This window comes from Callorhinus ursinus, unplaced genomic scaffold (genome assembly GCF_003265705.2).
Source record: "Callorhinus ursinus isolate GAN/ISIS: 27379988/994484 unplaced genomic scaffold, GSC_fseal_2.0 scaffold40, whole genome shotgun sequence".
Taxonomy (NCBI): domain Eukaryota; kingdom Metazoa; phylum Chordata; class Mammalia; order Carnivora; family Otariidae; genus Callorhinus; species Callorhinus ursinus.
Window position 1 is genome coordinate 14740901 of NW_027397102.1, and position 23641 is coordinate 14764541.

The 23641-nt window shown below is 34.8% G+C and overlaps 1 protein-coding gene across 3 annotated transcripts in view; it reads left to right on the top strand.

Moving 5' to 3' along the window:
- LOC112828530 (protocadherin-11 X-linked) overlaps positions 1-23641 on the top strand; it is a 639354-nt gene that overhangs the window by 375517 nt on the left and 240196 nt on the right. Inside the window, exon 7 of one of the 3 annotated variants that reach the window (XM_073880940.1) lies at positions 19998-20051. The exons of the other annotated variants lie outside the window; for them this stretch is intronic. Coding sequence (XP_073737041.1) covers positions 19998-20051 — 54 coding nt within the window. The remainder of the gene's footprint in view (positions 1-19997; positions 20052-23641) is intronic. 3 annotated transcript variants of the gene reach the window in all.

Consider the following 23641-nt stretch of genomic DNA (forward strand, 5'->3'; position numbering starts at 1 on the left):
GGCTTGCCTTATCCCTCGAACAAAGATAGATAAAAATCAAATCATTTGATGAACACCCAAGAAATCATTCTGAGGACTGAAAGAGCAAAAATGTGCAACTACAGTTGAAAAAAACTGCCACATTGTAGAAGGTAGGAGCTATGGAGAGTTGATTTGGGGGAGAGAAGGGCTGCAGGTCCTGTGATGGGGAGGGAACCTTGATTGGAGAGAGTAGTAAGAGAGAGAGCAGGGGGAGTTGCACAAGGAAAACTCTTCACAAAAGCATTGACTGGGAAAACGAGAGGGGCTGAATACTGCAAGGTTTTATAAACAGTGGAAAGTAGACTCTGAAGTTTCAGAGGTCTGTGCCATCACAAAGGTTGCACCTGGTGGGCTTAGCAGTGCTTCGGTGGGGAAGGAAAGAGAAGATCCAGGAGCAGGCAGTGTGGACTTAGGAACAGGGATGCTGGCTGAAGGCAGTAAGTCTAGGTGCTGTCTTTCTGCTGTGATTTACCATAAACTCTGAACCACTGTGCAGGCCTGCAACCAATTTCTGGGACAAGCTGACACAGTACACAATGCATTGAGGCCCTTGCCCAGAGGATCAGTGCGTGTCCACACTGACCTGCTCTCTAAAATTTGGAGATACGATACCCAGCCCCAAGCCTGAGATAAAACACAGGAGTGCTGTGCTGCCTGGCAAGTGCACAGTTCAGATGCAGGCAGGGTGAAGGCTGGGATGTGACAGAAGCCAGAGACACAGGAGAGGTGACAGTTTTCTCGTCTGTGAGGGCTTCCTGAAGAGTGGCAGCACGAACTCTCCACTCCAGGGACTAGAGAGTGGGGCGATGACATTTTCACACCACCCATCAACACTGACAGACTTCAATTAGCAAAAGAGCGCCACCAAGTGGAGGACAGAGCTACTTCCACCAAGTAGTGCCCAGGTGTGCCCCGCAGGTGCATCTCTACCAGGGTCGGCCTGAGAATCAGCTCAGCAAGTCTCACTCCCAGAAGACCAACACAAACCCCTTCCACGAACCAAGTCTACTGATCATAGAATGCTGCAAAGCTTCAGTTGTAGTGGAAATAAGATCTATGTCTGTATTTTTTTTCCTTGAGACACAGAAAAACAATTTTTTAAATTTTTTAATCTTATTTATTTATATTTATTTATTTATTATTTTTAATGTATTTTTGTTTTATTTATTCATTTGAGACACAGAGTTACACAGAAAGAGAGAGCTGAGCAGGGAGCCCGATGTGGGCCTTGATCCCAGGACCCTGGAATCATGAACTGAGCCGAAGGCAGACGCTTAACCATCTGAGCCACCCAGGTGCCCCTATATTTATTTATTTTATATATATGATTTATATACATATATGATTTCATATATATATATATATAATGATTCATATTCTGGGACTCCTATGATACAAATGTTATTATGCTTTAATAAATCATTGAGTTCCTTGTCTGAATTTGTAATTCAATACCTTTCTCTCTCTCTCTTCTGCTTCATTGTTATCTATAATTTTATCTTCTGTATCACTGAGTCCCAGAACGTAGGAGAGAAAAAGGGGCAGAAGGTCTATTTAAGAAAATTATAGGTGAAAACTTCCCTAGTCTGTGAAAGGAAACAGACTTCAAAGTCTAAGTACAGAAAACTCCCATTAAATTCAACAAAAGGCAACCATCACCAAGATATATCATAGTCAAATTCACAAAATACACAGACAAAGAAGGAGTCTTGAAGGCAGCAGGGGAAAATAAATCCTTAACCTACAATAAAGACAGATCAGGTTCATAGCAGATCTGTCCAAAGAAACTTAGCAGGCCAGAGAGGGTGGTATGATATATTCAATGTGTTGAAAGGGGAAAAAATACACAGCCAAGAATACTTTATCCAGCAAGGCTGTCATTCACAATAGAAGGAGAAATAAAAATTTTCCCAAACAAAAACTAAAGGAGTTCATGACCATTAAACTAGCCCTACATGAATTATTAAAGGGAGCTCTTTGAGTGGGGAAAAAGGGATCAAAAGCAGCAAAGACTAGAAAGGAAAAAGAACATCACCAGTAACACTAACTGTAAAGGTAACACAAAGGCACTAAATTCATATCTATCAATAATCATTCTGAATGGAAATGGACTAAATGCTTCAACCAAAAGACATAGGTTATCAGAATGAATTAATAAAAAAAACCCCATCTATATACTGCCTATAGGAGACTCATTTTAGAATAAAGACACCTGCAGATTGAAAGTGAGGGGATGGAGAATCACCTACCATGTTAATGGGCCATGAAAGAAAGCCTGAGTAGCCATACTCATATCAGATAAGTTAGATTTAAATCAAAGATTGTAACAAGAGATGAACGGCATCAATTAATAATTTAGGGGTCTAATCAAGAAGATCTAACAAGTGTAAATATTTATTCCCACAACATGGGAAAGCCCATATATATAAATCAATTGATAACAAACATTAAAAACTCACTCATGACAATACAATAATAGCAGGGAACTTTAATGCCCAACTACAGCAATGGACAGGACATCTAAGCAGAAAATCACAAGGAAACAATGGCTTTGAATGACACACTGGACCAGATGGATTTAAAAGTCATATTCAGAAAATTTCATCCTAAAGCAACAGAATACACATTCTTCTTGAGTACATATGGAACATTCTCCAAAATAGATCACATACTGGTTACAAATCATCCCTCAACAAGTAAAAAAGATTGAGATCACACCATGCATATGTTCAAACCACAACACTATGAAACTTGAAGTCAACCACAAGAGAAAAATTGGGAAAAAACACAAACACACGGAAATGAAAGAACCTTCTACTAAAGAATGAATGGGTTAACCAGGAAATTAAAGAAGAAATAAAAAAAGCACATAGAAGCAAATGAAAATGAAACTATGGCCGTCCAGAACCTTTTGGATGCAGCAAAGGCAGTCCTAAGAGGGAAGTATATGGTAATACAGGCCTACCTCAAGAAGCAAGGAAAGTCTCAAATATACAACCTAACCTTACAGCTAAAGGAGCTAGAAAAGGAATAGCAAATAAAGCCTAAATTTAGCAGAAGAGAAATAATAAAGATTAGAGCAGATATATGACACACACACACACACACACACACACACAGTAGAAAAGATCAACAAAGCTAAGAACTGGTTCCTTGAATTTATAAAATTGATAATCGTCTAGTCAGACTTATCGAAAAGAAAAGAGAAAGAACCCGAATAAATAAAATCAGAAATGAAAGAGGAGAAATCACTACCAACACAACAGAAATAAAACCAATTATAAGAGAATATTATGAAAAATATAGACCAAAAAACTGGGCAATCTGGAAGAAATAAACAAATTCCTAGAAACATACAAACTACCAAAACTGAAACAGGAAAAAATAGATAATTTGAACAGAATGATACCCAGCAAAGGAAAGAATCAGTAATCAAAAATCTCCCAACGAACAAAAGTCCAGAGTCAGAGGGATTTCCACCAGAATTCTACCAAACACTTAAAGAGTTAATAACTATTCTTCTCAAACTGTTCCAAAAACTAGAAATGGAAGGAAAACTTCCAAACCCATTCTACAAGGCCAGAATTACCTTGATTCCAAAACCAAAGACCCCACTTCAAAGGAGAATTATGGGCCAATATCCCCGATGAACATGGGTGCAGAAATTCTCAAGGATACTAGCAAATTGAATCCAACAGTACACTAAAATAATTATTCATCATGATCAAGTGAGATTTATTTCTGGACTGCATGGGTTGTTCAATATTTGCAAATCAAAAAATGTGATACATCATATTAATAAAAGAAAGGATAAGAAGTACATGATCCTCTCAAAAATGCAGAAAAAAAGTATTTGGTAAAGTAAAACATCTATTCTTGATACAAACTATCAAAAGAGTAGGGATAGATGGAATACACCTCAAAATCATAAAAGTCATATATGAAAGACCCACAGCTAATATCATCCTCAATGGGGAAAATCTGAGAGCTTTTCCTCTACAGCCAGGAACAACAGGGATGTCCACACTTACCATTACTATTTAACATACTACTGGAAGTCTTAACCTAAGCAATCAGACAACAAAAAGAAACAAAAGTTATCCAAATTAACAAGGAAGAAGTCAAACTTTTACTATTTGCAGAAGGCATGATACTCTATGTATACAAACCAACAGACTCTACCAAAAAAAAAATTGCTAGAACTAATACATGAATTCAATAAAGTTGCAGGGTATAAAACCAATGTACAAAAATCTGTTGCATTTCTATATGCCAATAATGATGCATCATAAAAAGAAATCAAAAAAATCAATCAATTTACAATTGTACCAAAACCCATAAGATACCTAGAAATAAATCTGTCCAAAGTGGTAAAAGGCCTGTGGTCTGAAAACTGTAGAAGACTTTTGAAAGCAATTGAGAGGACAGAAAGAAATTGAAAATATTCCATGTTCATGAATTGAAAGAACAAACGTTGAAATGTCTATACTACCCAAAGCAATCTACACCTTTAATGCAATCCCTATCAAAATACCACCAGCATTTTTCACAGAGCTAGAATAAATAATCCTAAAATTTGTATGGAACCACAAAACACCCTGAATAGCCAAAGCAATCCTGAAAAAGAAAAGCAAAGGTGCAGGCAACACAATTCCAGACTTCAAGCTATATTACCAAGCTGAAATCATAAACACAGTGTGGTACTGTCACAAGAACAAACACATAGATCAATGGAACAAAATAGAAAACCCAGAAATTTACTCACAAATCTATGGTCAACTAATCTTTGACAAAGCAGGAAAAAACATCCATGCAAAGAAGTCTTTCCAAAAATGGTGCTGGGAAAACTGGACAGCAACATGCAGAAGAATGAAAATTGAATCACTTTCTTACAACATACACAAATAAATTAAAAATGGATGAAAGACCTACATGTGAGACAGGAAATCATCAAAATCCTAGAGGAGAACACAGGCAGCAATCTTTTTGACCTCAGCCATAGCTACTTCTTAGTAGACACATCAGAAGAGACAAAGGAAACAAAAACAAAAAACTATTGGGACTTCATCAAGACAAAAAGCTTCTGTCCAGTAAAGGAAACATTCAACAAAACTAAAAGCAGCCTACAGAATGGGAGAAGATATTTGCAAATGGCATATCAGATAAAAGGTCAATGTCCAAAATCTATAAAGAACTTGTCCATCTCCACCCCCCCCAAAAAAAACAATCCAGTTAAGAAATGGGCAGAAGACAAGAAAAGACATTTTTCCAAGGAAGACATCCAGATGGCTAAGAGACACATGAAAAGATGCTTAACATCACTCCACATCAGGGAAATACAAATCAAAATCACAATGAGATATGACCTCACATCTGCCAGAATGGCTCAAATTAACAACATAAGAAATAATAGTTGTTGGTGAGGATGTGGAGAATGGGAACCCCCTTGCACTGTTGGTGGGAATGCAAACTGGTGCAACAACTCTGGAAAACAGTATCTATGTTCCTGAAAACGTTAAAAACAGACCTACCCTATAATCCAGCAATTGCATTAATAGGTATTACCAAAAGGATATAAAAATACAGATTCAAATGGGTACATGCACCCGATGTTTATAGCAGCATTATCAATAGCCAAACTATGAATAGAGCCCAAATGTTGAAAGACTGATGAATGGATAAAAAGGATGTGGTATAGGTATACAATGGAATATTATTCAGCCATCAAGTGGAACAAAATCCTGCCTTTGCAAGGACATGGATGGAGCTGGAGTGTATTATGCTAAGCACAATAAATCAGGCAAAGACAAATAATATATGATTTCACTCGTATGTGGAATTTTAGAAACAAAGTAGATGATCATATGGGAAAGGGAGTAAAAAATAGAGAGGAAAACAAACCATAAGAGTATCTTAACTATTGAGAACAAACAGGGTTGAAGTAGGGAGGTGGGTGGAGGATGGCTAAATGGGTGATGGGTATTAAGGAGGGCATTGATTCTGTTGAGCCCTGGGTGTTATATGTTTGTGATGAATCACTAAATTCTACTCCTGAAAACCATTTTACAATGTATGTTAACTAAGTAGAATTTAAATAAAAATTTGAAAAAAAGAAAACAAAAAAAAAAAGGTGTTACAGAAAGGTACCTAATTCCAGTTTATCAAGTGTTTACCCATATACTTAATTATTTTTGGGTTTTTTTTTTGCCAAATACTCAGGAAATTTGACTTCATAAGCCCACTAATATTTCTTTAAAATGATTTTTTGAGGGAAACCACACATTAGTTCCTGCATTACAGTAAAAAACAGGTGAATGCCATCATTTTGTTATTATCATGTGGAAAAAAGTAAGAAATTTATTCCTACTTCCATACTCAACAACTAGGGAGCATAACAAGGAATTCATTAAACAATGAATAACTATAGACTGTCTTACTATGAATTCTGCAATATATTCATTTACATCGTTATTGAACATTGAAAATCCCCAATAGAGAATAGAAGCGACAGTGTTTGCTGAACCAATTTTTTCACATTTTAATCAATAATCTTAGTAATTGTCTCAGTTCGACTAAAATAAAACAATCTTCATCTGAAAGTTTATTTTTATCAATCTTATATTGGAAAAATTTGTAGGCCACTTAAAGAAGTCCTTCTAAATAGTGTATATGAAGTTAGCCTTTAAAAGTTTATTTTGTTTCTTGGAAATTTCTTCTCCTGTAATTTGTATAGATCTCAAAAGCAATGAGAAATCAGGTAATTTTAAGTAATATTTTAGGATATCTCTTTAAATGATACTTTTTAAAAATTTGGATGTTGATTAATAATTTATTGTAATACTTCAACCTATAACCATTATTCATGAAATGTTTTCGCCACAGACCATAGCAGTTTATATCTTCTAGGCCATTTTGTCCATTATAGGGTTCTAATACAGACACAGCAATTAACTAGCTATGTGGCCTTGGATAGGCCTTTCAACCTCACTGTGTCTTCTTTTCTTTAGCTATAAAATGAGGGAATTATACTCATCTCTAAAACCCCCTCCAGGGTCATAATTTTGTAACTATTAAAATCCCCAAATGTACATGTTCAGGTGTTGCCTTTTATAGTCTTTTAATTTTAGAGCTTTAAGGGACTTTAATGCCATCTAGTCCAATTATCTCATTATGCAAATGAGAGAACTGAAATTTGGGCCCTTTTAAGCAATAGGTTAAAGATGTCCTAAACCAATATGTTATGTTTATCATGTTCTAAACTAGAAGAGTCACTATTGTTGGTAAGCAGCCATCTTTTGTAATTTAAATGAAGCAACTTGTTGAGAATAAATGAGTACAAAATTTAAATATTTACTATCCCTTAAGGGGAATGTTATTGTATTATATCCATACAAAAACATTTTTTATGTAGGTGATGAGGCCCTGTATTAAAAATAAAAAAAGTTTCTCATTTAGCATCTTCTACAACTATAAAGGCAATTTGATCAATATGAACTGATTTCTAAAATTATCATTAGTGCTAACCAGTGAGAGCTTTCTAAGGAAAATTACAAACATGCTAAATGTTAATGATCACAAAATCAGGAAACCCAGTTAATCTTTACTATCGTTATCTAACATAGATAATTTTTTTTGTTGTCTGTGTGTTTGTGTGTACTACTTACAAAGAAAATTGGGATTAAAAATGAATAGTAGAAAGTAAATTTCCTACGAATATGTTGAAAAGTACATAGAAAGTATCTTAACGGGGTAAAACACAGAATGAATTTGTAAATATATTCCTCATCCATCCTGCCAAAAATTCAACTCTTCCTCTATTCTGAAATTCCTCTCATTCTATCTCACTTCATTCAAGCAGAAAAATGAAGTTATAATTAACAGAAAAGTGATTTTGATAGACTCAAGTCTACTGAGTTAATAATGTGCCATATAGTAAAAATGACTGGAGTAAACATTATAATAGTCTTTTATGGACAATGATTAGAAATGGAAATGAAAGCAGAGTAACTTCAGGAGCTAAAAAGGAACAGAACGCTATTCAAAGAAATTATATGAAGCTATTTGTCTTATGTAGGAATTTTGTTAGATTTTATTTATACTAAATTGATAACATGCAATCTAAATCTCTGGATTGAGAAAGTCATACTAAAATTTAAAAATAATTTGAAAAAAAATACATTTGGTCTCTAAAATAGCATTATTTGCAGGACAAAATTATCTTAACATGTAAAACATCGTAATTTTTAATTGAATTTTAGAACATTCTACTTCTGTTCTTTGGCTCATTGATATTGCATTGGCATACTATAGTTTTTATTTCCCAAAGGTGGGACCAGACTGTATTTCCTTTATGTCTATGCATGTAACTTAATCCAAAAGTGGACTGTGCAATCTTTTTTCCTAATTTTTTAAATAGATATTTCTATTTAACTGTGCCCTGCTTATCTCTTTGCAAAATGTGTGTCCCCAGAATGTATAAATACACTGAAGGAAGAGCCAATTTTACAGTCTTTTTAAAGACTATAGCAAATTAATTGATTATTTTAAAGATTTTATTTATTTATTTTAGAGAGAGAATGAGATAGAGAGAGAGCATGAGAGGGGAGAGGGTCAGAGGGAGAAGCAGACTCCCTGCCGAGCAGGGAGCCCGATGCGGGACCCGATGCGGGACCCGATCCCGGGACTCCAGGATCATGACCTGAGCTGAAGGCAGTCGCTTAACCAACTGAGCCACCCAGGCGCCCCTGATTATTTTAAACTAACTTGAATATGAACAAGGAACTGAGGGATTCTTTTACTAATTCAGACTGTACTTACAAGGATGCAGTACTCATCAGAGATATTCTTGAAATATGAATGCACCAAAGGCCTTCTCAGTTGTTGAATCTTTATGCTTTTAAGTCAACTCTTTTTTTATTAAGGTTTTATTTTAATTCCAGTATAGTTAACATACAGTGTTAGATAAGTTTCAGGTGTACAAAATAGTGATTCAACAATTTTATACATTATTCAGGGCTTATGATGATAAGTGTACTCTTTATTTTTAAAAGATTTTATTTATTTATTTGACAAAGAGAGACACAGCGAGAGAGGGAACACAAGTAGGGGGAGTGGGAGAGTGAGAAGCAGGCTTCCTGTGGAGCAGGGAGCCCAGTGTGGCTCGATCCCAGGACCCTGGGATCATGACCTGAGCCGAAGGCAGACGCTCAATGACTGAGCCACCCAGGCACCCCGATAAGTGTACTCTTTAATCCCCATCACCTTTTTCACCCATCCTCCGACACACCTTCCCTCTGGTAACCATCGGTTTGTTCTTTATAGTTAAGTGTCTGTTCTTTGGTTTGTCTTTCTCCTTTTTTTCCCTTGTTTATTTGTTTTATTTCTCAATTACTCATATGAGAGAAATCATATGGTATTTGTCTTTCTCTGACTGATTTAATTCACTTAGCATTATGCACTCTAGCTCCATCCATGTCCTTGCAAATGGCAAAATTTCTTTCCTTTTTATGGCTCTATAATATTCTATTGTATATATATTCCAGAGCTTTTTATCTATTCAACTATTGATGGACACTTGGGTTGCTTCCATAATTTGTTATTGTAAATAATGCTGCAACAAACATAGGAATGGATATGTCACTTTGACTTAGTGTCTTTATATTTTTGGGGTAAATAAATATCCAGTAGTGCCATAACTGAATTGTAAGGTAGTTCTATTTTTAACTTCCTGAGGAACCTCCATACTGTTTTCCAAAGTGGTTGCACCAGTTTGCATTCCCACTAAGAGTGCACAGGGGGTCCTATTTCTCATATCCTCTCCAACACTTGTTGTTTCTTGTGTGTGTTTTATTATTATTATTATTTTAGCCATTCTGAAGGGTGTGAAGTGATACCTCATTGTGTTTTTTTAATTAATTAATTTGATAGAATAAAAAGAGAGCAGCAGAGGGAGAGGGAGAAGCAGACTCCCTGCTGAGCAGGTAACCCTATGTGGGACTCAGTCCCAGGACCTTGGGATCACGACCTGAGCCAAGGACAGATGCTTAACTGACTGAGCCACGCAGGCTCCCCTCATCGTGGTTTTGATTTGCGTTTCCTTGATGATGAGTGATGTTGAACATCTTTTCACATCTATTAGCCATCTGTATTTCTTCTTTGAAGAAATGTCTGTTCATTTCTTCTGCCCACTTTTAAATTGAATTCTTTTTGGGGGGGGTGTGGAGTTTTATAAGTTATTTATATATTTTGGATACTAACCTTTTATCAGATATGTCATTTGCAAATATCTTCTCCAATTCTATAGATTGCCTTTTAGTGCTGTTGTTTCTTTTGCTGTGCAGAAGATTTTTATTTTAATGTAGTCTCAAAAGTTTATTTTTGCTTTTGTTTACCTTGCCTCAGGAGACATATCTAGAGAAAAGTTGCTAAGTCCAATATCAGAGAAATTATTATCTGTGCATTCTTCTAGGCTTTTTATAGTTTCGGGTCTTACATTTAGGTTCTTAATCCATTTTTAATTGATCTTTGTATAAGGTTTAATCCAGTGGTCCAGTTTCATTCTTTTGCATGTAGCTCTCTGGTTGTCCCAACATAATTTTTGGGAAATGCAGTATTTTCCCTATTCCATATCCATTCCTCCTTTGTCAAAGATTGATTGACCATATAAGTTGGGTTTATTTCTGGGCTTTCTATTCTATTCTATTGGTCTATGTGCCTATTCTTGTGTTAACACTGCACTGTTTTAGTTACTACAGCTTTGTATTATAGCTTGAAATCTGGAGTTGTGATACCTCCAGCTTTTTTTTTTTTCAAGATTGTTTTGGCTATTCTGAGTCTTCTGTGGTTCCATACATATTTTAGGATTATTTGTTCTTATTATGTGAAAAATGCTGGTATTTTGATATAGGTTGCATTAAATCTATAGATTGCTTTGGGTATTATGGACTTTTTAAAAATATTTGTTCTTCCAATTTTGAGCGTGGAATATCTTTCCATTTGTTTGTGTTTGTGCTGTTTTCAATTTCTTTCATCAATATTTTATATATTTCAGATTGCTGGTCTTTCACTTCCTTGGTTAAATTTATTCCCAGGTATTTAATTATTTTGGGGGCAGTTGTAAATGGGATGGCTTTCCATATTCTCTATTTGTTACTTCATCATTAGTGCATAGATGTGCATGGATTTCTGTACATTAATTTTGTATCCTGCAAACTTACTGGGTTCATTTATCAGTTCTGGTAGTATTTTAGTGGCATGTTCAATATTTTCTACAGAGTATCATGCCATCTGCAAATAGTGATTTACTTCTTCCTTACCAATTTCAATGTCTTATTCTTTCTCTTGTCTGATTGTTATGACTAGGACTTCCAGTACTATGTTAAATAATAGTGGTGAGAGTGGACATCCCTGTCTTGTTCCTGACATTAGGGGAAATACTCACTTTTTCACCATTGAGTGTGATGTTTTTTGTGGGTTTTTCATATGTGGCCTTTATTACGTTGAAGTACGTTCCCTCTAAATCTACTTTGTTGAGGCTTTTTTATCAAAAATGGATGTTTTATTTTGTCAAATGCTTTTTCTGTGTTTATTGAAATGATCATATGTTGTGATGTATTGATGTGATGTATCACATTGATTGATTTATTAATATTGACCCACCCTTGCATCCTGGGAGTAAATCCCACTTCATCTTGGTGAATGATTTTTTAAATATATTGCTGGATTTAGTTTGATAATATTTCGTTGAGGATTTTTGGGTCTATGTTCTTTGGAGATATTGACCTATACTTCTCTCTCTCTCTCTCGGTGGTGTCTTTATCTGGTTTTTGGGTCGGGATAATGCAAGCCTTGCAGAATGAATTTAGAAGATTTCCATTCTCTTTTATTTTTTGAAATAGTTTGAGAGCAATAGGTATTAACTCTTCTTTAAGTGTTTGATAGAATTAATCTGTGAAGCCATCTGATCCTGGACTTACATTTGTTGGGAGTTTCTTCTTTACTGATTTGATTTCATTGCTGGTAATCAGTCTGTTCAAATTTTTTATTTCTTCCTGATTCAATTTGGGGAAGTTACATGTTTCTAAGAATTTATCCATTTCTTCTAGGTTGTCCAATTTATTGGCATATAATTTTTCATAATCTTCTCTTATAGTTCAGTGTATTTCTGTGGTTTCAGTTGTTATTTCTTGTCTTTCCTTTCTGATGTTTATTGGAATCCTCTCTTTTTTTTCAGGAGTCTGGCTCATGATCAATTTTGTTGATCTACAAACCATGAGAGATTATGGACCCTGGGAAACAAACTGAGGGTTTCAGAGGGGGGGCTGGGAGGATGGGGTAACAGGGTGATAGGTATTAAGGAGGGCACATGTTGTGATGAGCACTGGGTGTTATATGCAACTAATGAATCACTGAACACCACATCAAAAATAAAAATATAATAATATAAATAAAAAATAAAATTAAAAAAAGGAAAAAACGGAACCAGCTCCTGGTTTCATTGATCTGTTCTATTGTTTTTTTTTTTTTTTTAGTTTGTTTAAGTTTCTTTTTTTTTAAGATTTTATTTATTTATTTGACAGAGAGAGAGAGACAACCAGAGAGAGAGGGAACACAAGAAGGGGGAGTGGGAGAGGGAGAAGCAGGCTTCCCACTGAGCAGGAAGCCCAAAGCGGGGCTCGATCCGGGACTCTGAGATCATGACCTGAACCAAAGGCAGACGCTTAACGACTGAGCCACATAGGCGCACCTGTTTTTTTAAGTTTCTATATCATTTATATCTGGTCTAATCTTTATTATTTTCTTCCTTCTACTAGTTTGGTTTTTTTTTCTCATTTTTTTACATTCTTTAGGTGTAAGGTTAGATTATTTATATGAGGTTTTTATTGTTTCTCAAGTTGGGCTGATATTGTTATAAATTCCCTTCTTAGAACAGGTTTTGAGGCATCCCAATATTTTGGATAGCTGTGTTTTCATTTTCATTTGTCTCCATGTGGGGGAAGATCAAAGATTCTCTCTTCCTCTCCCTCTTCCCCCACTTGTTCTTTTCATCTTTGATCTTGGTTGACCCATTCATTATTTAGTAGCATGTTTTTAGCCTCTATATATTTGTGCCCTTTTCAGATTTTTTTCTTGTGGTTGGTTTCTGGTTTAATAGTGTTGCGGTTGGAAAAGAGGCATGGTCTGACTTTGATCTTTTTGTTTGCTTAGACTTGTTTTGTGACCTATTATGTGATCTACTCTGGAGAATGTTCCATGTGTACTTGAAAAGAATGTGCATATAGCTGTTTTAGGATGCTATGTTCTGAATATATCTTTTAGATACATCTGGTCCAATATGTCCTTCAACACCATCGTTTCCTTGTTGATTTTCTGTTTGGATGATCTATCCATTGATGTAAGTGGGGTGCTAAAGTCTACTACTATTATTGTATTACTTTCAACTACTTCCTTTATGCTTGTTATTAAGTGCTCGAAGCATTTGGGTGCTTCCATGTTGGGTGCATACAAATTTACCATTGTTATATCTTACTGTTGGATTGGCCCCTGTATTATTATTATATATTGTACTTCTTTGTATCTTGTTACAGTCTTGTTTTAAAGCCTATTTTGTCTGAAATAGGGGTGCCTGGGTCCTGCAGGTTAAACATCTGAATCTTGTTTTCAGCTCAGGTCATGATCTCAGGGTTATGAGATTGATGCCCCTCAAGGCAGCATCTGCTTGAGATTCTCTCTTCCTCTCCCTCTTCCCCCACTTGTTCTCTCTCTCTCATAAATAAATAAATCTTGAAAAACATTAAAAAATCTATTTTGTTCAATGTAAGTATTGCTACCCCAGCTTTTTTTCACATCTATTTGCATCATAACTATTTCTCCATGCCTTTACCTTCAATCTACAGGTATCTTTAGGTCTGAAATCACTCTCTTGTAGGCAGCACATAGATGGGACTTGATTTTCATCCATTTAGTCACCCTATGTCTTTTGATTCGAGCAATTAGTCCATTTACATTCAAAGTAATTATTAGTAAGTATGTATTTATTGTTATTCTACTACTTGTTTCATGGTTGTTTTATAGTTTTTCTCTCTTTCTTCTCTTGCTCTTCTCTCATGATGAGTTGGCTTTCTTTAGTGATATACTTGGGTTCCTTCCTCTTTTTGCATATATATTACTGGTTTTTGATTCGTGGTTACCATTTGGTTTGTATATAACATCTTCTGTATATAGCATTGAATATTAAGTTGATGGTCACTTATGTTTGAACCAATTCTTTACTCCTCTATTTCCCATATTTTAGGTATATGGTGTCATACTTTACATCCTTATATTTTGTAAGTCCTTTGACTGATTTTTACAGATATACTTATTTTCACTGTTTTGTGTTTCCTACTTCTCTTCCTTTTGCTTAAGGTTTCTTTTCCTTTGCACTAAGGAGTTCCCTTTAACATTTCTTGTAGGGCTGGTTAAGTGGTCATGAACTCCTTTAGTTTTTATTTGTCTGGGATATTATCTCCCTTTATATTTGAATATTGGCCTTGCTGGATAAAATACTCTTGGCTGCAGATTTTTTCCCTTTCAACACATTGAATATATCGTGCCGCTTTTGTATGGCCTGCAAAGTTTCTGCTGAAAAATCAGCTCATAGCCTTATGGGGTTTCCCTTGTATGTAACTGCTTTCTTTTATCTTAGTGCTTTTAAAATTCATTTTTTCTCACCACTTTTTGCTATCTTAATTACTATGTGTCTTAGTGTGACCCACCTTGGATTGGTTTTGTTGAGGGATCTCTGCTTCTCCTGGGTCTGGATATCTATTTCCTTCCCCAGATTTGGGAAGTTTTCAGATATTATTTCTTCAAATAAATATTCTGTCCTTTTTTTTTTTTTCTTCTGAGATCCCTATAATGTGAATTATACTTGATGGTGTCTCTGAGTTACCTGTCTATTTTCATTTTGCATTTTTTTCCTGCTCATCTGCTCAGCTTGGTTACTTTCCATTACTCTGTCCTCAAGGTTGCTGATTGGTTCTTATGCTTTGTCTAGTCTACTATTTATTCCATCTAGTGTATTTTTCATTTCATTTATTGTGTTCATTTCTGATTGATTCTTTTTTATCTCATTGTTAAGGGTCTCACTAATGTTCGCCATTCTTTTCTCAAGTCCAGTGAGTATCTTTATGATCATTACTTTAAGTTCTCTATCAGGAATATTACTTATCTCCATTTTGCTTATGTCTCTTGTGGTGATTTTGTCTTCTTCTTTCATTTGGGACATATTCCTCTGTCTCTTCATTTTATCTAACTCTCTTTGTCTGTTTCTCAATATTAGGAAAGACAGCTATGTCTCATGCACTTGAAAGTAATGGACCTGTAGCACCCTGTAGTACAGTGCCCCTTATTCACCATAACATTGCACTTCAGGGGTGTCTTCTATGTGTGATGCATGAGCTTTGCTGTTGTGACTGTGCTGCTTTTTCTTAAGTTTAGTTGCCTGTAATGATTCTCTTTGCTTGTCATGAGCAGTGTTTAGTCTCTGTGGTGGTAGTGGGCTGGTCTGGGGATAACTTAGGCTTAAGCTGAGTCAAACCAGTAACACCAAACTGCCAAGCCCTTTCGTTGTGTTGTTCTCTGTGAACTTTTTGCTGGTGGGTGGGGCCTGCAGTCAGAATACTTCTGTTTCCAGCCCACTGCTAGGTCCTCTGACTGGTATATATGGTTATCTTTCCCTATCTGCAGGGCAGGAGTAACTTTGGACTGATGTTGGCCACTGTAGGAGCTGCATGCAGAGTCGGGCCTGAGGCCTGTGGCACCACCTGTATAGTCTTTGGCCAAGATGGTATTAGGACAGATCCACTGAAGCACATCACTGGGGAACTGTGCAATGGGGTGGGGGTGCCAGCAAGCTCTGTGTGTTGCAATTCCTCTGCAGGAGGATCCCTGCAGTGCCTGGACTGAGTTGGACTGTCCAGAGGGGTGTATTGGCATAATATGGGGGTGGGGGAGGGGGTTACAGTGCCTGCAAGTTAGATAGGGAGTTCAGCTGGCAGCCATGTGTTTACACTGGGTTGTGGAGGAAGGTAATGACAACTACCAGTTACTTTGTTCCCAGAGGAGCTCTCCAGTGATTTCTGTCCCTCTGGATCATGCTCTGTGATTAGCAAACAACTCTTCCTTTTGTATGCCCCAACCACCTTTCAAACTGCTGCTTTTATTCTGTATCTCTCTGGGCTGTTTGTTGTTCTGTCTCTTTAAGGGCAGGGACTCAGTTTCCTCTTAATCCCCTGGCTCTCCCAGAGCAAAGCTTGCTGATTTTTTTTTTAATTCCAGGTTTTAAGTATCACTGGTTGTAAGAACTCATGAATTTTGGCCCCTCTGGTTTTCATAGCCAAATATTATGGGGTATTGTCTTCCCCATGCAGGCTTCCCAGTGTCTGGGTCTATTTCTCTCCCCTTTTCACATCCATGACATCCCTCCCTCCTGTGGACAGCCCCATAGGTCCCTTTAGTTCCTGACTGCATCTCTGACCTTCCTACCCTCTTAGATGTGGTCTCTTCTCTACATTTAGTTGTGGAGTTTATTCTGCCAGTCGTTGGGCCATTTTCTGGGTTATTTACACTGATGTGAATGTTATCTAGTTGTATCCATGGGATTTGGTGAACCTAACATCCTCTTACTCTACCATCTTCCCTGGAAGTCCCTCAACTATTTCTTTTTGTTTTCCTTTCCAGAGAGAATTTTCTGTAAAAGCTAATTTTACTAGTCTAGAACTATTGCAAACATTACAATACTGAAGTTTTCTGTTTTGTCCCCTCCTCCCAGCATTGATTCTGAATTGAATTGGACAGAAGAACAGGGTATTTGGAAAATGTCATGCAAATATCTGCTTTTATTCAAGTAGAAAATTGGAGTTTCAAGATTCAATCAGAATTAAGTTAAACTATTAAAATTCCAATTAAAAGTGCCATCATATTGAACTTTTATGTCTTCCCTTCTGAAAGATCTAGACATTACCTTTTTGGAGAACAGCTTAGGTTCTAAAATATAATATCTTAAATCCAAGTATCATGGGAAAATATTTTAAACACACTAAACCCAATTCAATACCCATGTAACTCTGAAATATCCCCTCTGTGTTTCAAAAGATATGACCTGTGGCTAAGTAAAAGACAAGCAAACAGACAAAACCCACCTTCCAACTAGAAATATCCCATAATGTCCAACAGTCTGAAGTGAATCTGTCTATACATTATCACTCAATATAGGGTAAAAGCAGACTGTTTTCAGGGCACAGAGTGATAGACCACTGCATAGATGAAATTAATCATACATTTGACAGTTTTTTCAGCTGTTTTAGCAATACTATTTTTGCAAAAGGAAAAAATGTAGGAAATTCAAGGTAAGACCTTAAGAAACCTTAATTTTAAAAGACATTGATGTTCTTTGTTTTCCCATTCCCAGTACATTTTTTTTAGAAATTAACTCATAATATTAAAAAAAATTACATTAGGATGTAGCAGGTGCAGATATGTTTTATCCCCCCATTTCTGTTTTAGTCTCTCATCTAAAAAAGTGAACCTAGTTGTTATTGTTATATGTATGATTAAATAATTAGATATGAAAAAAAGCATTCTAATGGGATGGGGCCAGACTGCCTGGTTAGACTCAATATTGCCACTTACTAGTGATATGACATTTGGTAAAACATTTAACTTCCCTGTGCCTCAGTTTCCCTCATCTTTAAAGTGGAAATAATAATAACATAACATTTTTGTATTAAATGAGTGTGTGTACATGTATTTGAGTATATAAATATACTTATAGCATTTTACAATATTTTTTAGGTGTTAATGCATAGTTTTCACATGGTACTTTTCAGTTTCATGTGTATACACACCACTTGGAAGTCTTGGTAAATGAAGGCATTCAAATAACTACTGATGATCTGTGATAAATTCTCAAAGGACATTATATTATATATTTTTTAAAAGATTTTACTTATTTATTTATTTGAGAGAGAGAGAGAAAGAGTAAGCGTGAGGGAGAGGGAGAAAGAATCTGAAGCAGACTCCTTGCTGAGCCCAGACCTGGATGTGAGCAGTGGGATTGAGCAGATTCAATCCCACAATGACAACATCATGACCTGAGCCAAAACCAAGAGTCAGACGCTTAACAGACTGAGCCACCCAGGCACCCCTGTGTTATAGTTATATATATGTCTATATACATATATATATATATATATATATATATTTACTGTACTGGAGTTTTTACTATAGACACTATGGCATAAGTCTTGTACTGAAGTGTAGAAAAGCATTCCATATAGTTTCAAAGTGTTAATGTGTACTCATTTGATTCTCCAACAGAAAAGATTTTCTTCCCTTACTGTCTCTTGATATATACATATGTACACACGCAGACACACAAGTGCATATATCTTTTTTTTTCGAAAATTCTGATTTAAAATTTAAAAAACAATGCATTCCATTTATGTTACCATGTCATCTAGGTGAAGATAAATGCTCTTTTTATTCTTGATGGTCTTTATTCTTTAGGTCTATATACAGGCTCTTGATTTCTAGGAAACTAATCAGAACAACAGGGCACAAAGGGCATTAGCAAAGTAGCGTACTAGCTGCACAGTCAACTAATTCAGTCAGCAAACAACTTATATGCGCATGAAGTCATTAAGCTTCCCATTACACACAAGCTGATTAAAAGAAGCTTTCTGGATCATTCTTAATGTTGGTGTTATGATTTCTGTTAACTATTGTCAGAAAGGGGAAGGTGAATAAAGGAAGATGAGAAAGTCACAGAAAGTAAATGCAAAGAGATCACTTTCCCATTGAATGTGGGGTGTTGAACTTTTTTATTTGACTACTTTCGAATGTCTCTAGAAGAATCTGCATTTTGTGTATGTCTATTGAATCACAGAAAACAATGTCCTGTTGTTAAAGTCCTAAAAATTTTGAGAAAGCATATTTGCTTAGCAATTAAATATAGTTGTATTCTATGATAGGAACTTTAATTGGGTAACTGCTGATTATGTGTGGTTTTTATTTCTTTATTTCATTGCTTACTAATATATCCTAGTTTAGTTCAAAACAGTGAAGAATTACTATTTATTCTTGCATCTTGTTTACTATCACCATTCGTTTTCTTTGCAATATTTCCCCTTGCTCTCCTCCCAGTATGTTTTGGAGGCTTTATGCCTTGAGTCTAATGGACATGAAATGAAGGGAATCTCTGTTGTTACTACACATAATGCTTTTTGATTATAGATGCTTAAGGCAATTGTAGACAGATGTGTTTTCATCTCTCATGGTGTATGGCTTTTTTTATTCCATGATAGGAATCAAAGTTAGCCAAATTCTATTCAACACTATGGTTTGTTTGAATTAAAACTTCACACAGTTTGAAATGTATTAATTATTTTATTTCCCAAATTATTTTAGAATTCTCAAAGTAACCATCAGAACTTTTCCCAGAGATTAAATGTTTAGGATTATAGCAACAATAATATTGCTGCAGCAGCAGCAGCAATAACAATCATATAGATAAAATTAAAATGTTCATTTTTAAATTTACAGACTATATAATTTTCTTTGTAAGTGGATGGATTGATATGTTAGGAGTAGATTGAGAATGTTGTTGCTAATTTGCAAGCCAGGCTTATCCTCACATTGTGGGTATGAGTGCAAATAAATATTCATTTCCAAAGTGAGGATTGAACATACTGAAAGTAAAGCAAACTAACTTGCTCTCAGCAGGAAGTAATAAAAAAGAACACTTGCCATTTTTATAATTTTTGACAATTTTTAGAGATATAAGTCATCTTCAACATTAGGATTTTGTTGTATAGACATAGCAACCCACTTTTTGCTATGTCACAAGAGCATTTCATTGTAAATTATATATTTTAAATGTTGTGTACAATGGTTATATTATATGGGATCAAGTCATTTTATTGTAATATTTTCAGGTGATTTGTTGCAAAGAACTCCATGGCAAAATCCAATTTTTCTAAACAAAATAGGTAAGCACAAAAATATGTTTTTAATCAATTAAATTTGTTTTAAAGTATTTTATCTTAATCTTAGTAAAGAAACTGCTATACATCCAGAATGCTGAATGTCCTATCATTCTTCAGCCTGTGTTGATTTATAATGAGTAGTTATCTAACAAAGGTAGTGTTGGGCACACATGTGAGTTCTTACAACAATAATTTGCAGTGTTGATAAATTCATGTAGATCAAATGGTAATGTCTTATTAGTTTTATTTCTTCTCTTTCTTGACTCTACAGCTTTAAGCAAATATAGAAATGACTTTTAAGAGAAATATTCATTTGTATGGAAAAGTAAATTGTCTTTAGATGGATACATGATTTAATTCTTAGTGTCTCTATTAAGTTACCTCTTCCTGTTTTTGGAGGAAAGAATAGTTTTGTATTCAAATTAATAGACACACATCTACTTGGTATTGTATATTCAGTGAAAGAACATGGTTAGGGATAAGGGGTCAGAGGTATCATCTAGATTCTGTCTATAACTTTTTGTAACCTTAAAGAAGTCAGTTACTCTCTTTAGGTCTATGCCACAAATTTTTAAAATAACAAGCTTAGATAGCTCTAGAATTTTGTGGTTCAATTTTCCCCACATAATATCATATCCCACCTAAGTGACAATTTTAACATTCTTTACATTTTTCTGTTATATTACCTTAATTTGTTAATGTTGAGGAATAGCTATCACTAATATCTGTTGCTCATCCCAAAAGATTGAATCTGAAGTTTCTTTTTGAGCTAACAAAATGGTATGCAGCATTAAAAACACAATAATTTCAAAATGAAGTTTAAAACCTTAGAATGTTTCAAAACCTCATTGGCTAAATTCCTAGGAGAATATTTTATATATAAAAAAGAGTTAAATATATAATCATGAATTGTTTTTATTAGTTGAAGAAAATACTGACTAGCCAGATGTTGAGAATAAAAATATATACTTCTTCTCTCTGTAAATCTGCTGAGAGCTTATGCTTTTTATGGATTAGTGATAAACTTTACCTCCCACTTGTGAGTAGAAAATATTATTTCCATTAGATTTCATTGGTGGTGGGGAGGGAGAATGTATGTAATTAAAGGCAAAGTTAATTAAATACTGTTTTCTTTTTTAAAAAGTTTTATTTATTTGAGAGAGAGAAAGAGAAGGGAGGGGAAGAGGGAAAGAATCTCAAACAGACTTCCTGCTGATCATGGAGCCTGATGTGGGACTCTATCCCACGACCCTGAGATCATGACCTGAGCTGAAATCAAATCAGATGCTTAACTGACTGAGAGACCCAGGTGCCCCCAATTTTCTTTTTTTTTAATATAATGTGAAAAAAATTGCTTCGTTAAGCACAGGCTTAGTAATGATGTTAAATTATTGTGTATTTGTTAAAGGATATAATACAGGTAAGAGAAAGCAATGAATACTCTTATGTGAACAAAGTCTCACATTGGGAACAATTAAGTACTTTATACAATACAAATACATTTTTTTCAATAATGTGTGTATTTTTGTGTTATTTCTGAAATGATCTATAAAGTTCTTAAGTTCATGGAAATATTACATTAAAGTCTTATGTTACATATCTAACATATCCCTGAAACCAAATCACTTTAATATATATAAAAATCCATTAAAAATAGTTTCTAAGAAATGTAACATAATGCACTACATTCTTAAGAACTCATATTTTGTCTTCAGGCCAGTAATATGATGTTGAAATGGTGAATTATTTTTTTTTCAATTTAAATTCTAGTTAATTGACATAGAGTTCAATATTGGTTTCAGAAGTAGAGTTCAGTGGTTCATCTTAATATCCATCTTCCATCTATCCTATCCCCCACCCACCTCCTTCCATCAACCCTCAGTTTGTTCTCTATAGTTAAGAGTCTCTCATGATTTGTTTCCCTCTCTCGTTTCCCCCCTCCCATATGTTCATCCATTTTGTTTCTTAAGTTCCACATATGAGTGAAATCATATGGTATTTCATTTTCTATGATTGACTTATTTTGCTTAGCATAATACATTCTAACTCCATCCACATCATTGCAAATGGCAAGATTTCATTCTTTTTTATGGCTGAATAGTATTTCATTGTATATATACACCACATCTTCTTTTTCCATTCATCAGTTGATGGGCATTTGGGATCTTTCCATAGTTTAGCTATTGGTGATAATGCTGCTATAAACATCAGGGTGCAAGTACTCCTTCAAATGTATATTTGTTGTATCCTTTGGTAACTAGATATGGTGAATTCTTGACAGTTTCAAACACAACATCTGATACCCTTACTGCCTACCATACAAAGACAATACTACAGAGGTCACGCCCATTGACATCATTTTGGTTTAATGGATTATTTGTAATTTATGTACTTAAATATCTTGAGACTTTAATCCAAATTAAGGTGTTCATCATGTTTTAACTCCAAGGCACTCTGAAGTTTTCTATAGAAATAATGGTGGCCTTTATATGACAGGAGGGTTTGTTTTTTTTTTAAGTCTGTAAAGAAATTTTAACTTGATATGATATCTTCCATTTTTTAAATTTTCACTATAGAATTATGGCTGGACTATCACAATTTCCTTATAATTCAATATTAAACAACCATCACTTTTTCTGAGATTATCACTTACTTCTGATGTTATCTTTACTTGTAGGGATCACCAATGAGTGATATTTCATAGGACTTTTTAAAAATACTGATAATGCCCTAAATCCTATCATCTGTAAATTTTGTTTCTCTTCTTTTGCTTATTTTATAATTCAATCAAAAACTAGGGAAAGATTTTTTATTAAAAACCTGACTTGATGAAGATCATTCATAAATAATGTTAGAAATAAATGCCTTAGATAGAAAGCTTATTTAAAAAAACCCTCATAACTAAAATACACTTTAATATGATCAAGCTATGGTATTTGTATTTTCTAAACATTATATAAGAACTAAATTTCTTTCTCAGCTAAATTACCTTTTCCAATGTAAGTATGTATCAAAGGCAGAGATCTAGTGATGATGAATGGTTTTAGTGACTTATTTTACACATATAACAAAACAAAACAGACTCAATTAATTTTAGTCTGAAAATTAAATGTACTAGATTTTCATAGATTTTATTTAAAGATGAATAGTGAAATTCCAGGAAATTTCACTAGAATTCCTCTTGAGTTACTAATAACAGAGAGCTTCCAGAACAAATTAATACATTGAAAAAATGATAAACCATAAGTCACTAATAAAATATAACAAGCCCATTTTTATTCAGCTTAAGATAAAGATGATTTGAGGTGCCTGGTTGGCTCAGTCAGTTAAACTTATGACTCTTGATTTTGGCTCAGGTCATGATCTCAAGGTCCTGGGATTGAGTCCTGCATCAGGCTCTGAGCTCAGCATGGAGTCTGCTTGTCCCTCTACCTCTGCTTCTCCTCCTGATCACTCTCTCTACTGAATAAATAAATAAATAAAATCTTTAATAAAAATGATAAAGATGACTTACTGAGATGAGACCGCCTGAGGATTACTGTTTGTCTTGACATGATGAAACTTCTTTGTATCTTAGAAATTTTCTTGGGTGT